The sequence below is a fragment of the Rhinolophus sinicus genome, chromosome 12 (genome assembly GCF_057876585.1).
Source record: "Rhinolophus sinicus isolate RSI-liver-muscle chromosome 12, RSI-T2T, whole genome shotgun sequence".
In the NCBI taxonomy this organism is placed as follows: Eukaryota; Metazoa; Chordata; class Mammalia; order Chiroptera; family Rhinolophidae; genus Rhinolophus; species Rhinolophus sinicus.
In genome coordinates this window covers 48,091,675-48,108,694 of record NC_142512.1, presented here as the reverse complement: position 1 = coordinate 48,108,694, position 17,020 = coordinate 48,091,675, and the positions used below count along the sequence as shown (strand labels likewise).

The following is a 17,020-nucleotide window of genomic DNA, read 5'->3' as shown; positions in this document are numbered from 1 at the left end:
CATTGAATGAATTATTACTTTTATGACATTGAAGAAAAAGAAAAAACCCTGTTACGCTCTTCACACATAGTTTTCTTTCATGGAGGTATAGCAGAGTGGTAAGAACCAGGCTTGGGAGGCAGGTAGTCAGGGGTCATCTCCATCTGAGCATTACCACCTGGAACAAGACACTTAATCTCTTTAAATCTCAGTTTTCTTTCCTGTAAAACATTGATAATAATATCTATCTCTTATTGGTCATATGGATTAAAGAAGGAAGTGTAGTTAAAGTGCTTTATATGGAGTTTAAGGAAAATTAAACACTCAGTATTAGACAGCACTGAGTTTTGAGAAGTAGTATGGTCTGAGAAATGCAGGTTAGGAAACCAAGGATTGAATCCTAATTAGCAACAACATTTTTAATGAGTTTTGCCAAAAGACGTTTTTGAGACATATATTAATAGTTAGTAAAAGCATAAGTTCTGGAGTCAGAAAGCTGTGTTTGAATTTGCCTTTTACACACCGTGAGATTCTCAATGTTAAAATTTGTAGAATATATAGAATAGTTCTAGATATATGCCACATAGGCTTCAAAAGAACTTTAGATAATGCTGAGTAGGAAGACCACATATTTTTAATGATGACAATTTAAACCAAATTTACTTATTTTTCCTCCATAAATCTTCAATGAACTGAGTGCAAAAGTAGAAAAAATGGATTCTTGGTTTGGTCTAGAATGGGAGGTTTTTTCTGGTGTTTCTTTTTGTATTAAAATTGTGTAAGTCAATACTGAAGGAAATTTTGGTCATATATTTTTAAAAAATCATGGAAATCTATGAGTCACTATATTTTTTAAAAAAATCATGGAAATCTACGAGTCAGAGAAAAGTAACTAATATGATTAAAACAAAAGAGAGAGAGAGAGAAACCAAATAAATCTGATGAGAAAGGGTTTAAAAAGATCAGAACTTTTCCCCATAAAAGTAAGAAAAGAGTAAGAAAGAGTAAGAAAAGGCTGTGACATTCTACTTGTATGGCATATGAATTAAATTAAGGATAGCTTTATGGAATGCAGAAGGGTGAACAATTTCAGATAAACAAGTATATTGTACAAAAGAAATCATCACAATTAGACAAGACTTCCCAAAATGTGATGGAATTTTCTAGTTTGAATAAAAGAAAGCTAAGTGTTCGTTGGTGACCTGTTACAGACCAGTCACCATATTAAACCCATAATTGCAACATTTCATTTAATTCTTTTATTGTTTTTCAGTAGAGGATACGGTTTAAAGAGATTAAGTAACTACCTTTTAGGATCCTATAGGTACAATTTAGCATAGAAAACTTGAACCTAGATTTATTTGATTGGCTAGCTTATTCTTTCCCCTACAAAGAACTTCCTTCCTGTTTCTTTGGTGCTGATAGCAAGCAATAACTTGTGTTCATATCCATCTATATGTCTGTATCTATCTATGTCCTAAGCCTATGTGTATTTCTGTTTCTGTATCTCATCTATAGCAGAGGTTGGCAAACTATAACCCCTGCCCCCTTTTTTTTACAATCTGCAAACTAGGAAGGGCTTGTACATTTTTAAATGCTTGAAAAAATCAAAGAAACAATAATGTTTTACAGCACACAAAAATTTATATAAAATTCAAATTTCAGTGTCAACAAATAAATTGTTATCGGGACCCACCCAGCCTCATCATTTGCATGTTGTCTGTGACTACTTTTGTGCTACAAAGATAACTTTGAGGGGTTGCAACAGAGACCGAATGGTCTGAAAAGCCTAAAATATTTACTATCTCAGTCTTCAGAGAAAAAGTTTGCTGATCCCTGCTTTGTTATCTACTTTTTGTCCATGGTATTTATGCAATTACTGCAAGAAATCTAGAACTGACAAATACTCATAAATGTCTTCCCGCAAACCTCTCCCAATTACTTTCATCTTATTACCCTGTTTCTTATTTTGCAGTTAGCTCCCTATTTCACCTGTTAACTTGTTTATTGCCTACCACCTCCCGCCCCATAGAACTTGAGGGCCAGAGAAGTGTTTGGATTTATTAGCTGTTGTATTCCCTTTACTCTTGATATGTGATAAACTTCACAGGTTATTTGCTGAATAAATACATGAATGAAGTGATGAAGGAACAGCACTCTGAACTGATGCTTTGTCTCTATGCCAGGCTCTCCTGGGGTTTGATGTATGCTGGCTTCATCTTTATTGTGGCTACTCTGATGGCTCTTATTGTAAAACACACCCACATTGTCGTCCTAACTGGCTTTGTGGTGGTCTTCACCCTCTTTCTCCTCTATGGCCTGTCTTTGGTGAGTTGGTGAATTTAATATCTCTCTCTCTCTCTCTCTCTCTCTCTCTCTCTCTCTCTCTCTCTTTCTGTCTCTCTCTCACTCCCCACTCTTTATCAGAGAAACCTACCAGTCATTTATCACTGATTCTGATCACACCTGTTCTGTTCTATTTATAGTATTTGAGTAGTTGCATGAGGCAGTATCTAGGGGTGGGGTTAAATACACCGTTTCCCCAAAAATAAGACCTAGCCAGACAATCAGCTCTAAATACGTCTTTTGGAGCAATAATTAATATAAGGCCTGGTATTATATTATTATTATATTATATATTATATTATATTATATTATATTATATTATACCTGGTCTTATAGTAATTTTTTCTCCAAAAGATGCATTAGAGCTGATTGTCCGGCTAGGTCTTATTTTCAGGGAAACACAGTAGATGAAATACTATACTTTGTACTGTGAAGTTGTTTTTATGCTACTGATGATTCTCAGAGAATTATATACTACGTGAAGTTTTTCTCTTCTCTCAGATAACTTTAGCTTTTCTGATAAGTATGCTGGTCAAGAAAACTTTCCTTACTGGCTTGGTCGTCTTTCTCCTCACTGTGTTTTGGGGGAGTCTGGGATTCACTGCATTGTACAGACATCTTCCAGCCTTTTTGGAATGGACCTTGTGTCTTCTTAGCCCTTTTGCTTTCACTGCTGGAATGGCCCAGGTAAGAGTTAATGTAACTATTTCATTTTTTTACAAAGCCTTTAAAACAGCTTTCCTCTGAATAATTCATGCTACATGTGCTAGGCATTACAATTTCTATCCTCCTTTGTCAAGGTACATGATGAAGGGATAGGAGACATATGTATTTTTCTCTCTCAGCATAATTTTCCTTTAAATCACTAACTACAGACTGATACTCCATTACTGATGTGGTTCAGCTTTTACTTTTAATGGGCCATACCAGTGAAGACTTACCTAATTTAACGCTCAGGAAACATGGCCTTTAATATTATCACAAGTATTTCAAAACCAGGAATTCTATAGAGATAAATTTTCATTTTTTGATTAACCGATTGTAATGAAACTGAACCTCCTCTCAGAAAATGTACTTCTAATTATGACATCATAACTATAAATGCTAAATAAAAGGGTATGTTACATATAAACTCATTTTATCTTACTATGCTAAGTAATTATTCTGCTGTCTTCTGTCCAACTTCTGAAGTACTTTAACCTCTCCATGTTTTTACTTTCAAATCCCACCCCCTGTTTAGAATGTCATCCTTTTTCCACATCCTAAACCCAATGCAATCCTAATGGTAGCCCAGCTTAAATATCACCTTCCTTGAGTTTTTACTTCTGCCTATGGGACTAGCCTGCATCTGTCTGTGGGTCTCTAAGCCCTTAATACCTACCTCTGTTAACTTCCCAAACTGCTTTGTAGTTAGATGGTTTCATCTGTTATATCGTCCAGTAGGTTAGAGCTCTATAAAGACAGGAATTATGGCTTATCGTTTTAATCCCAGTGTCTAGCAGAAATAAAACAACATAATTCTCGATGCTCTATTTGTCCTTTTAAAATTCAATGTACGTATCTTTTTTTCATTCAGCTTCTACATTTGGACTATGACGTGAATACTAACATCCATTTGGATTCTTCAAACAACCCAAACCTAATAATAGCTACTCTTTTCATGTTGGTTTTTGATACTCTCCTCTATTTGGTATTGACGCTATATTTTGACAAAGTTTTGCCCAGTAAGTAATAACATAATTGTGACTCAGCACAATTTCATCCATTGTTTTTCTTGGAAGTAACTGTCTACAATGTATTGAATATAATTTAGTGAGCATTTTTTCCCCAAAAATTTCTAGCATAAGTCTAATGGTAGTATTGACTGTTTACACAATAAGTTTCTAAGATCTTATTCTACCATAATGCTTTAGATTGTTTCTTTTTAAAAAGAGACACTTGTAAGAGAATAAGGTTTAATTCTGTTGTTAGTGCTTGTGTCAGAACTAGATGAAGAATGCTAGTGCTGTGGTGACTGTTACCCTTAAAGCAGTGACTGACCCAATATTTAATTGCCTCCTGGTCATGTAGCTGAATATGGACGTCAACGTTCTCCCTGGTTTTTCCTGAAATCCTCCTTTTGGTTTCAACACCAAAGGGCTGACCATGTGGCCCTTGAGAACGAAATAGATTTAGATTCTTCCTTTAATGACTCTTTTGAACCAGTGTCTCCAGAATTCCATGGGAAAGAAGCCATCAGGTAGGTAATCAATAAATTAAGGGGAGGTGGAAATGGAAAACCGGTTAGAGACCAGAGATCTATCGGGCAATACATTTTTCTCTTTTTTTTTCAGAATAAAAAATCTTAAAAAGGAATATAAAAAAGGAAAGCATGAAAAAGTAGAAGCGTTGAAAGGTAATAAAATATCACATTTAACTTGGCTGTTTGATTTAGGGACTGTGTCTCACTGTTATACTGTCTTGGTAGAGATTCAGAGCATATATTCCAGGTAGCATGACTCTCCTTTATTGGAACATGTTATGTTTCCTTCCAAGCAAATGAAAAACTGCATAACAATTTTAGAAAGTCGGCTGCACCACTGATATCTTATGGGTTTGAAAGATGTGGGATAGCATCATGATAATTTATTTTCAGCTCATCACATTCTCTAATCAGTTTTCTTTCTTGTAGTCAGCCCATCTTTAATAACAAAACTGTTTTGATCCAAAAAAATTGTTAATCACATAACAATATACGTATCATGGTAATGCTACATCTGTAAAATATGTATCATAGAAAATGTATTTTAAAGGAAAGAACTTTGGGATGGATTTTATTTTCAATATGGCTGGCCAAATATACCCATGCTATAAGTACTTATATAAATTTCAGAGAATGTAAAGCACCTACGTGGTCTCTGAGTGTAGTTTTTTTGTTTGTTTGTTTGTTTTTTAAATAATACCAGGCCTGGTATGTGACATATACGAAGGCCAGATCACTGCCCTCCTTGGTCACAGTGGAGCTGGGAAAACGACCCTGTTAAACATGCTCAATGGACTGTCGGTCCCAACATCAGGTGAGAAGACAATTATCTAGTGGCCTGAACATGGGCAAATGAAGTAACTGTGCATTGCATTAGTTAATTAGTTAATTTCAATAGTTAGCAGTTTCACTAACTACTAATCACACTTGGCTATTTAAGTTTTAAACGTTCCTTCAAGTCATTCTTTTATACATAAATGTTCTGTTTATTTAGAAAACCTTTGTGGTTTAAATATTTCATAATAAGTAGCTTTATGCTTATTAATTGGTATTCCAACTGGTTCAGATGGGTTGTGAATGTTAAATCATTAATTAGTCAATAGTGTATTCCTTATAGGTACAATATCTTTAAAGGACTCTAGTGATTAACACACATTGTTATTCATTTTAAAATATCTCTTTTTTTAATTTTTTAATCTTAAATAAAGCACGGAACATTATCCTGATGCTGACTTTCTACCTCTTACTTTTAGGTTCGGTCACCATCTATAACCACTCACTTTCGGAAATGACTAACTTGGAAACCGTCAGCAAGCTTACCGGAGTTTGTCCACAATCCAATGTTCAGTTTGGCTTCCTCACTGTGAGAGAAAACCTCAGACTGTTTGCTAAAATAAAAGGGATTCAGCCACAGGAAGTGGAGCCAGAGGTAGGCGGACATGTTAGATAACATACAACTATGAAAATGCAATTGTTTATCTAGAAAGTTCTAAATGCATTTGCATTATTTCTGCACGATTTTTCATCTAAAGGGCAAAAAGGCCCTTTGTAATTAACAACAAAATGACAGTGTTTTTAGAATAAGCATTCTGGGTTTGGGACTAAATATCTTTTATTTGGTTAGGTACGAAGAGTTTTACGGGACTTGGAGATGGAAACTATTCAAGACATCCTTGCTCAGAATTTAAGCGGTGGACAAAAAAGGAAACTCACTTTTGGGATTGCCATTTTAGGAGATCCTCAGGTAAACGGAACTACACTTACTGGTGAAAGCAGATTGAGGACTGTGAAATCAGATCAGACTTAATTTGCAAGTGATAAATGTAAGAGAACAGTTACCCTGAGAAATTAAGTACTAGGCTACTTCTCCAGATACTTCTGCAAGTACGAGTACATTGCTTTAAAAAAAAAAAAATCTTTCCTGAAAGGGGAAAATGATTTTCTGTGCTTTCCTACTGTGCAGATCTTGCTACTGGACGAACCAACTGCTGGATCAGACCCTCTTTCAAGGCATCGTGTGTGGAACCTTCTGAAAGAGAGGAAATCAGACAGAGTGATTCTCTTCAGTACCCAGTTCATGGATGAGGCTGACATCCTGGCTGGTGATTCTTGGCCTTCTTTCATGTATCTTAGGGGGAAAATAAGGACATGTGTGGAGTATGTATACATGCTTCCAACACAGCTGCCTTGTGTGTGACTGCCACGAGCCAAGCAGGAGAAACTTTCTCTCACCCATTTAAGTGCCTACATCCCTGAGTGCATTGTCCCACGGAAATGTTCTGATCCTATTGCAAAGCAGCTCATTGGTTATAAAATACATAGCATACTCTTAAAGATACATTGTGTTTTGTTCAAGGTGAGTGTCAGTTAGCCTGAAATAGACCCTTTCAATGTATGGTAATTTTTCTAAATATACTAGAAAATAAACTTACAAATATTGTAGTTATTGGATGCCAAAGAAAGTGACTTACCTTTGATCTGACTTCGAATGCATCTCTTTTAGGGGGCCATGCTCTTAAAGTACATTACTTATTAACGGGTTCGTTCTTTTAGAAAGAGTGAAAAAAATAAGTTCTTAATACAATTTGTGTTTTGGTTTTTTTCTACTTAGATCGGAAGGTGTTTATATCTAATGGGAAGCTGAAATGTGCAGGCTCTTCTCTCTTCCTGAAGAAGAAATGGGGCATTGGCTACCACTTGAGGTATGACCCTTATTGTTGGAGACATGTTAGAACCTGTGGGAAATGTTGAGGACACGTGATATCAGTATTAGTATGTTAAAGGAGGCTTTACAATTAGTAAGTTTATTTCAAGAGAGCTGTGTTAGAACTGCACCACAACTGCTCTCTCTTAGCTAGAATGAAGGATATGTGGGATTGTAGACATTAAGAATGTAAGGATGATGAAACTATGTTTAAATAGAATTTCTGGAAAATATTTTCACAACACCTTGTTTACGGAGAGAAATTTATTGATATTTCAGCCCTCTCTCTTATCATAATTAAGATGTTTATTTTGGTTTATCTTGACAATCTCAATCACCTCTTCTCAGTTCTCCCTGAATTCATTTTCCTCTTCATTCTTTTCTGTCCCCTTCTCTTTCAGATCATAGTTATTATCATTGTTAAGTAATGTCTATCTCTTAGTAAGTGCTGGCTATGTTTTAGGTACTTGCTACGATACTGACATGTGGAATACTCATGTAATCATATTTAGTCGTCCAAATAACTCTAAGAAGATGGTAGTATTATCCTCCTTTGACAGGTCAGAGAATTGTAATAACCTGCCCAATCTCACATCATTTACAAGTGGTAGCATCTTTGGACCAAGATGACAGGTGAAACATGAATCGCTCCCGGTATTTCCCACTCAACTATTAATATTCCTTAAAAATCATTCAAGTCACTTTATCTCCAGTGGTTCAATGAATCCCCCCATTATTTACTCCAAGGGTTTAACCTGCTCAATTCCACCATGATTGCTTGGCACAACGTGATTGGATCAGTACCTGAAAGAAACCACTCCCTGTTCTCTTGTGTGTTCCATGGCTTCCTGTCTTGTCTCTGCTTGAGGCAGAACATTTCCTTGACACATCCTCCTCCCGCCCATTTCAGCCATGTTCAGATCGTGTCCACTCTTGAAGGCCTTTCCTGAATGTTTTCTCCTTAAAAAGCCTCCACTCTTCTGGAACCCTGAAAGCACTAGTTTGAATTGTTGCCTTAAGCAACTTAATTAACTTCCTTGATCCTCAGTAACTTCATTGATAAAATAGTAGTAATCATACCTATTTGCATTTAAGACTAAAAATATTGAACAAATGACTAGCTGACAATGTGCAACGTGCTTAATTGCTTTAAACTCAACGTTGCTCTCCTTCACTTATTCTGTAATATGCTGCTTTATATTATGTTTGCATTATATTATACCATATTATATATGTTTACATTATATTTTGTTACAAGGTTATTTAGGGAAGGTTCTGTATTCTTCTTCTTTGGTATCCTGGAGAGTGCTTCACACAAGGTCTTGTAAACACAGAATAGCTTTTTCTAAAATTGATTTTTTAAGTTTGTGTCATCAAAGTCCGTTATTGTAATGCGATGCCTTCATCATTCTGCAGCCTCTGTAAATTTCAATGCATGTGACTAATAATGGGCTTTCTAAAATCCAATGATTTGATGAAAAACTTTATATTGTTCTCATAGGAAGGCAGATCTGCTTTGACTTGAATAAATTTTGGACCAAAAAAAAAAAAAAGATGAAATTAGTTAACATGTGGAGGGTTTACTTAGTGCAAGGCCCTGTGCTATCTCATACATATTTTATTCTGTATTTTGAAATTCTTTGAGAGGCTAATATTGTTTAGTCTCTCAGATGAGAAAACTGATGCTCAGAGACATTAAACCTGCATTCTGGAACATGGGTCTGTAGGTCAGTAGAACCATGATCTTAATGACTGTACCACATTAGCTCCATTTTTGTTTTTACCATGTTCACATGCTGGTGCCTGTAGAACTCATGCTTTCCTGCAAAGGGAGGATTCAAAGTTGAGTGATTGAACAGATGGAGACAAAATTGGACATTCCTCTCCACCTCACCCCAGCCAAGATCTAGCTGAAAAATCTCTTTTCTCCAAATAACAATCCTTGAGTCACCTTATCTGTTGCTAATATCCCTTCCACTAGTTGCTCTGCCAGGTTTTATAGATTACAGTTTGGACTATATTAATGTTTTTATCTCTTGCTTCTTGAAGGAGATTATATATGTTTTGTCTTATAAATATTAATGAAGTGACAAGCATACACTGTAATTGTTTGTAGAGACAGTGTTAGAGAAAAATAACTGTAATTTACTCTTTTTAAATGTTAGTCTGCATCTGAATGAAATGTGCGATCCAGACAATATAACATCGCTTGTTAAACAGCACATCCCCGATGCCAAATTAACAGCACATAGTGAAGAAAAGCTTGTATATACTTTGCCTTTGGAAAGGACAAACAAATTTCCAGGTAACAGATTGTAGACAGAATGATTTACAGTAACATTAGTTCTTTTGCATTTGTTATTATATTGCCTAACAATTCTAACAATTATGCCTAACATGAAAGCATAAATCTCTATTTTCTGGAAAATATTTCTTAAATAATGGGGATTTAGAATGAAACATTTCCTATCTTAGTCAGTATGGGCTGCTATCACAGATAGCATATAGTGGGTGGCTTACAAACACCTTTTTCTCACAGTTCTGGAGGCCATGGTCACGACTGAGCTTTGGTGAGAGATCTTTTCGGGGCTATAGACTGCTGACTTCTCCTTCTATCCTCACATGGCAGAGAAAAGAGAGAGAAAACAAGCTTTCTTGTGACTCTTAGAAAAGCGTTCATTCCATTTATGAAGGCTCTATCCTCAGGACCTCATCTAATCCTAATTACCTCTCAGAGACCCCACCTCCTAATACCATCACATTAGGGGTAGATTTCAACATATAAATTCTGGGTTGACACGAACATTCAGTCCATCCATAACACTCCCCATAATCTGACAATTAAAATTTTAAAACATATTAAATAAAATGTAATGATTTATTTCAAAATTCCTTACATATGTAGTTTTCTAAGAATGAAAAAATAAATGTTAAAAACTTTATACTCAACAGGACATGGAAACTAACACACTGCATAGCTTATTTGACAAATAAAGGAATGTCTATATCATAACTTTGTTTCTGATGAATGTATTTGGTCTATCACAGACGTTTTCTATTTTCAGAGAATAATGTTGTTGTCAGTTTCATTACAAATTATATTCTTTTGGTGCATTTTTGTGTCTACTTTTAGATCTTTACAGGGATCTTGATAGATGCTCTAACCAGGGCATTGAGAATTATGGTGTTTCCATGACAACTTTGAATGAGGTGTTCTTGAAATTAGAAGGAAAGTCAGCTATTGATGAATCAGGTAAAACAGAAAAAGAAATTTGAATTTTATCTTTCTGTGCAATATTTTATGTTGAAAATATACTTTGAATGATAAAATCATATGCTTTTGAAGTGTAATGATTTAGCCTGGTTTGGGGGAAATGTAGAGCAGATAGAAATGTATTTCTGTTTCCTTCCCTTGTCTCTCAATGCTGGTCTCCTGTCTTGGATTCCTTATTTTGTACCATGCATTTTACTAAGCATGTGGAATATAGCCGTGTATAAGACTAGGTCCTCATGGAGTAGATAACAAATATGTAATATAATATTCCTTGAATATAAGAGCTATTGAGGAAATGAATTTAGAATTGTAGATTGACAGTTACTTGTCTTGTAGTATATTGGGGATATTATTCCAATGTCTTCAGGATTCCATCATTGCGGTTGCAAGATTTTCTGTTAGTTTAATTGTCATTCCTTGGAAAGTGTTCTGCCTTTTCTCTCTAATTACTCTATTTCCTTGTTTCTGGTTACTATCATCCTACTGTGTTTACTCTTTACTGTGCTTTTTCATTTGCTTTTTAAAAATTTCCTGTTTTTTTTTATTATTTTTGGATCAGTTTTGTTTAACCCTTCTTTTATCCAGTTTGGAAATTATGTACTTGATATCTTTTCTTAGTGGTTACACTTAACTTTTAATGTATACACATAACTTTCTGAAAGTCTAGATTGATCAGTTTCTCTAGGTTCCTCTTCCAAAAAAATAACTTTTATCTTGTTTTCAACCACAGCAATATTAAACAAATACTGTCTCTACCAATTTCATATTTTTAGAGGGGGGCAGGAGGAGGGTTCTATATGTATTAACTCTTCCACTTGGGTCAGAAATACTAAGATAGTTTATCTCTTACAACAAATAGATTTTTCTAGGCATTATATGGGTTTCTTTTTATTGATTTCCCTAGAACGAATTAAATCCTTTAACCTGCAAACACAGAACTTTTTTTTTTTTTTTTTTAATTAAATTTATTGGGGTGACAATTGTTAGTAAAATTACATATATTTCAGGTGTACAATTCTGTATTACATCATCTATAAATCCCATTGTATGTTCATCACCCAGAGTCAGTTCTTCCATCACCATATATTCGATCCCCCTTACCCTCACCTCCCCCCCCACCCCCCTTACCCTCTGGCAACCACTAAATTATCGTCCGTGTCTATGAGTTTCTGTTTCTCATTTGTTTGTCTTGTTCTTTTGTTGTTTTTGGTTTATATACCACATATCAGTGAAATCACATGGTTCTCTGCTTTTTCTGTCTGACTTGTTTCGCTCAGCATTACTCTCTCAAGATCCATCCAAAAACACAGAACTTTTTTTCCCCCAGAAAATACAAGATTTTTAAAATCAAATTTATTAGAGTGACAATGGTTGGTAAAATTATATAGGTTTCAAGTGTACATTTCTATAATACATCATCTATATATCACATTGTGTGTTCACCACAAACATTTTCTTTTATTATATCTTTTTTTTTTCCTTGTAGTATATCTTTTTTTTTATTCCAATTTCTTCAATAGTTGCTCAAGTAAAGCCATGAATTAGATTACTTGTATCTTTGTCCAAGACTCCATTCTGACACTGTTTGGTGGAAAGATAATCATAGGAACGGCTAAATAATGTACATCTAAAATGGCACTTTATAAATTACTGATTTTATGTTTATAGATATCGGAATTTGGGGACAATTACAAAATGATAGAACAAAAGGCACAGAAGGCCTTGTTGAGCTGCAAGAAGTTTTGTCCTCCTTTAAAGAAACAAAGAAAGCAGTCAGTGGCATGGCTCTCTGGAGGCAACAGACCTGTGCAATAGCGAAAGTTCGCTTCCTCAAGTTAAAGAATGAAAAAAAAACTCTGATGACCATGTGAGTACATGAGTGTTTCAGATATACTTGGTCAATGCATTCAAAATAAATTCAAGACAAGAGAAAAAAAAAATACAACTTGAGATAAAGTAAATTCCAGCCACTGTAGATGGCGTTTTTAACCCAGAAGCCAATGTTTCATTGCTTAGGTGGGTATGTAATTAAACACGATAAAATCTGTGTGTGTGTTTTTTTTAATTTCACATAGAAATCTTATCAAAGGGTTGAACGAATTTCTCAGAAGCATGGAAATTAGCAATTAGGTCTCGTCCCAAAGACTCGCCTCTGTGCCAGGCTGTATCTTAGCCAAGGCTTCGTCACACTATCTGCAACCTACTGTGTGGTTCACGCTACATAGAACTCTAGAGCTTCAGGCTCTTCGATGAGTCACACCTCCTTGCATAAGCCCCGCTCTCCACTCAGGACACTCATTCATTCAAAAATATTTGTGAACACCTCTGCATAACGCTGTTAGTATCTGTAACGGTTATCAAAATAAATCAGACATGAGATTCGGCTGTTGAGAGTGATTAGAAGTACACTAAAAGAACACAGTACAAAATTAGACAACACTGTCAACTCTAACATTCAGTACGAGCGAGATTATCTCCAAATAGGGGCATCAAAAAGGGATTTTACATGAAGGAGAATTTGAATCTGGTGTAGGAAAATGGAAGATTTAGCTAAGGAAAGAGAGAAGGACGTAAATTCAGACAGAGGGGGTGGTTCTGAGCATGGAGATACACAGGGGGTTTGGAGACTGTTATTAATGGGAGTTAATTGCAATATCGAATGTACAAAAGAAGTAAAAGTAATTTTGATAATATGTTACATAGAGCTGGAGAGTTTGGACCTTATGGATAATAAGGAACTATTGAGGTTTTAGTTTTTATTTTGAACAGGTGATTGATATAATTAGAACAGAACTCCAAGAAACTTAATAGGGCAATAGTGCAAATGGTTTGGAAATAGTAGACACTGTATACAAGGAAAACGGTCACTTAGGACAATATTGGAAGAGGTCAGGAAAGTAGAAGAGAGAAAAAGGTGCGGAGACAAATGATAATGATAAAATGGGAGATAGACAGTTTCAACCATCTGGAAAAGCCACATATGGGAGAGAAATGAATGTAAAATGATTGGGCTTCAGAGCCCAGGTGAATGAGAAAATGTTGTAATTTACAGAAATTGGAACAGGAAAGGGAAAAGTTTCAGAGTGCAGTAAGTTTGGGCGTTGGTGATATGCCAGCTTGCAGTTGTCCCCCAAAAAGGAAGAAATGCAAGACTGAGACAGAGCAATGTAGTGTGCACTGGACAGAGAGGTTTAAGAGTCATAATCAGTGGATTTTCTAACCTTCAATGAAATATTTAAGGTGGTGGGGAAGCATATAGGGAGACAGAAAGACCAAGGATAGCTTCATAGGAATCGTCTCATTTTAGAAAGAAGAAAAGGGGAGAAAAAGCATGATTCACATACTTGGATTAGTGTTTATAATTTATTCCTATGATAACATTCATTATCTGCTCAAATGTAAAAACCTACCAAAGTTGCTATACATGAATTCTTTTCTCTTACCTTTTCCTCCATGCAGATTATTGCTTTTGGGCATTAGCTTTTGCCCTCAGCTTTTGGAGCATGTATTCTATGAGCTATATCAAAAGAGTTTTTCTTGGGGACTGTCTCCTAACATGTACTTCCTCTCACCGGGACAACCGCCTCACGCTCCTCTGACCCATTTACTGGTCATCAATAAAACAGGTGAACACGGGGCTGACATGCAACTTTTAAATGTTGTTCTCATTGAGAGAGTCCCTAGACAGCATAACCCATGAAAGAAAAAGAGATTCTGTATGTTTTAGAAAGCACATATGAGGCCAAACAGGAAACTCATTGAAAAGCGAAAAATTCAGGGTTGGGGAGTTTGTTGTAGAAACAGATTTTGCAAGTTTACTTAAACCCTAAAGCTTATTGCACAAAGCAATAAAAAGTGATTTAGGAAGGCAAAGCCTTGACTGATCTTTGCAGTCTTCCCATAACATTTTTTAAGTACTATGCATTCTTGGGCTCTGGGGGAAAAAATCTGTGCCAAATTTCCAAGAAAATAGAAGATTCATATCTGCAAGGATTATAATGTGAACTTTAAATAGTATTTTTACATTAACAGAAATTATAAGTAAATGTTTAGCTCCTAGGTAAAGAAACCTTGTCATAGCCTCGTATCAGAATGGATTTTAGTACTGTAGCATCAATTCTGCCTTTTGAAGGAAATCCTTAGGCAGTCATTATGGTAAACTTTGAGTGACACCATTTAGTTTTTTGTTTGTTTGTTTGTTTTTGTTTTTTAATATGACTTGACTTTTGTTTTACTTCATTTTTCCTTCTTCTGATCTTTACTTCATGGTAGGGTCAAGCATTGAAAACTTTATACATTCACTGAGACAACAGAACATAGCTTTGGACGTGGATGCCTTGGGAACTAGAAACGGTCCAAACGAGCCGTCATACAATGGTGCTATCACCGTGTCAGGTGATGACAAGGTATGCTCGCCTCCAACTGCTGCATCTCACCCACGATGGCTCATGAACATGCAATTTGAATAAGACATGTCAACTGACGTAAAAGGTCAATTTGACACAAACAGATGGCATATTTCTCATTTTCAGAGGAGAAGCTGGACTACAATTATTTGCCCACAGCCTCCATATGACAGCATATAATGAAATACTGTTCGATTTTGTTCCTTATTGCATTACATGCACCTCTATAATTAATAATGAATTTAAATCTTACTAGCAATTATAGTCTATGCCAATCATTAATTTAAATCTTATTTGCAAAGGACTCAAATGACATTTTGATGAATCCTCCAAACATAAATCTGATTAATGCCTATTATGTACTCCAGCTCTGGTTACCAAAAAAAAATTATTAGTTCTTAGGTTTTTACAGTAGATTTTTGTATGCTTTTTTTTATGAGGGAAAAGCTCAAGTCCTACCTGCTAAACTTTACACAAAAGGGTCAAATCTTTAGATAAATATATATGCTCAACTATCTGATGTTAAAAAAAAAAAAAGCCCTAGTTTCCTGAAGCTCCAAGTGTGGTTCATGAATCAGTATCATTGGATCACCTGGGAGCTTGTTAGAAATGCAGAATCTCTGCATTGTAAAATGAATTTAAAATGTCATTTGAAAAGAGATTGCCCATGCAACATTGCTCTTGCAAGCTCAGTATTTGTGAAAATCTATGTTTTTGTTACAACAGCTACCTGCCTCCAGCTTTCCAAGTGTCCACATATTCATTAGTTGTAAAATGAATGTATCCCATTTTGAAACAAAGACTACTACCATTTCAAAGTGAGGGTGCATTAAGGAGTTTTATAGTGTCACTGCTGAAAATCATGTGAGGCGCTTCATTTTGTGAGGGTTTAGGCATAAATAGTCACATGGCTGATGCTATGGTGAGTAAAGACCAAAATACTGGATTTCTTGCAGGATATTGGGACTTAATCAAATAATATTAGTGATGGTGATATTAATCACATCCAATGCATTAGCCTTATCGTATTGTCAATAATTTGAATGATTTTCTACCATATTTTTTCATTAAAATTTTGTACTGGCTCTCTATGGACTTAGAATGCATGTTTGTTTTATTTTAGGATCACAGATTTTCAATAGCATGCAATCCCAAAAGGCTGAATTGCTTTCCTGTCCTCATGGAAATCATTAGCAATGGACTACTTGGGGTTTTTAATTCTTCAGAACACATTCAGACTTACAGAAGCACATATTTTGAAGTAAGTATAATATTTTCTCAGTTTTCCTGAGCCACAAGAAGTTTTCAAGAATGTATTTGAAATGCTGAAATAACACCGTTACTTTTGATGAACTTTTATTTTGAATAAGTTTATTTTTTTATTGTTATTATTTTTTTAAAGATTACTCCTTTAGCATAGGGAATAAAATCAATACGTTTTATATACATATAAGTCACCGTATATGTGTTTATACAGAGGTGCCAAAAAAATGTACACACATTTTAAGAAAGGAAAGCTGCGTTAAAATTGTCATACTCAATATATACCGATAACAAAATAGATGAATACATGTCACGTTTGACTTCTACAATTGCAAGAGGTGCTCAAAGTGGTTCCCATCAGCGTCCAGACACTTCTGATTATGGCGAACTATTGCTTGAGCAACACTGACCAAAATATTGTATACATATTTTTGGCACCCCTGGTATATATACATGCATATATGCATACACACGGTATTTAGCAATAATTGTATTACATTATAACCTTGATTGGATGACTTAGGGTGAATGGAACAGCAGAAGATACAATTAATTGGGAAAAATAAATGATGACTTTTGGTCTTAAATCTGTCACCATCTGTGGCCCTAAAGAATGGGGCCCTAGTTGAATCAGCCAGAATCTTAAAGGCCAGACGGTGTGGCCTCCTTAACAACTGACTCTGTAGGCCCTGGCTCACCAATCCCCAAAAAAGTACAGATGAAAGGTTTCTTAAGAAGTAACTGAGACGATGTGAGAGCACCATGTTTAGTTGGCCAAGTTATTGTAGAGATGAGCGGTAAGACAC

General features: G+C 35.4%; 1 protein-coding gene across 17 annotated transcripts in view; it reads left to right on the top strand.

Annotated features, from left to right (window-relative positions):
• Positions 1–17,020, top strand: part of LOC109448016 (ATP-binding cassette sub-family A member 9) — a 50,809-nt gene that overhangs the window by 12,458 nt on the left and 21,331 nt on the right. For 16 of the 17 annotated variants that reach the window (XM_019732841.3, XM_019732842.3, XM_074319419.2 and 13 more), the window contains 16 exons: positions 2,166–2,307; positions 2,827–3,012; positions 3,902–4,049; positions 4,396–4,564; positions 4,659–4,720; positions 5,271–5,381; positions 5,821–5,996; positions 6,192–6,311; positions 6,531–6,669; positions 7,179–7,269; positions 9,437–9,576; positions 10,405–10,524; positions 12,214–12,412; positions 14,005–14,171; positions 14,818–14,951; positions 16,075–16,212. In XM_019732841.3, the coding sequence (XP_019588400.3) occupies positions 2,166–2,307; positions 2,827–3,012; positions 3,902–4,049; positions 4,396–4,564; positions 4,659–4,720; positions 5,271–5,381; positions 5,821–5,996; positions 6,192–6,311; positions 6,531–6,669; positions 7,179–7,269; positions 9,437–9,576; positions 10,405–10,524; positions 12,214–12,412; positions 14,005–14,171; positions 14,818–14,951; positions 16,075–16,212 (2,242 nt within the window). The remainder of the gene's footprint in view (positions 1–2,165; positions 2,308–2,826; positions 3,013–3,901; positions 4,050–4,395; positions 4,565–4,658; positions 4,721–5,270; positions 5,382–5,820; positions 5,997–6,191; positions 6,312–6,530; positions 6,670–7,178; positions 7,270–9,436; positions 9,577–10,404; positions 10,525–12,213; positions 12,413–14,004; positions 14,172–14,817; positions 14,952–16,074; positions 16,213–17,020) is intronic. The other variant, XM_074319431.2, reaches the window with a different exon arrangement.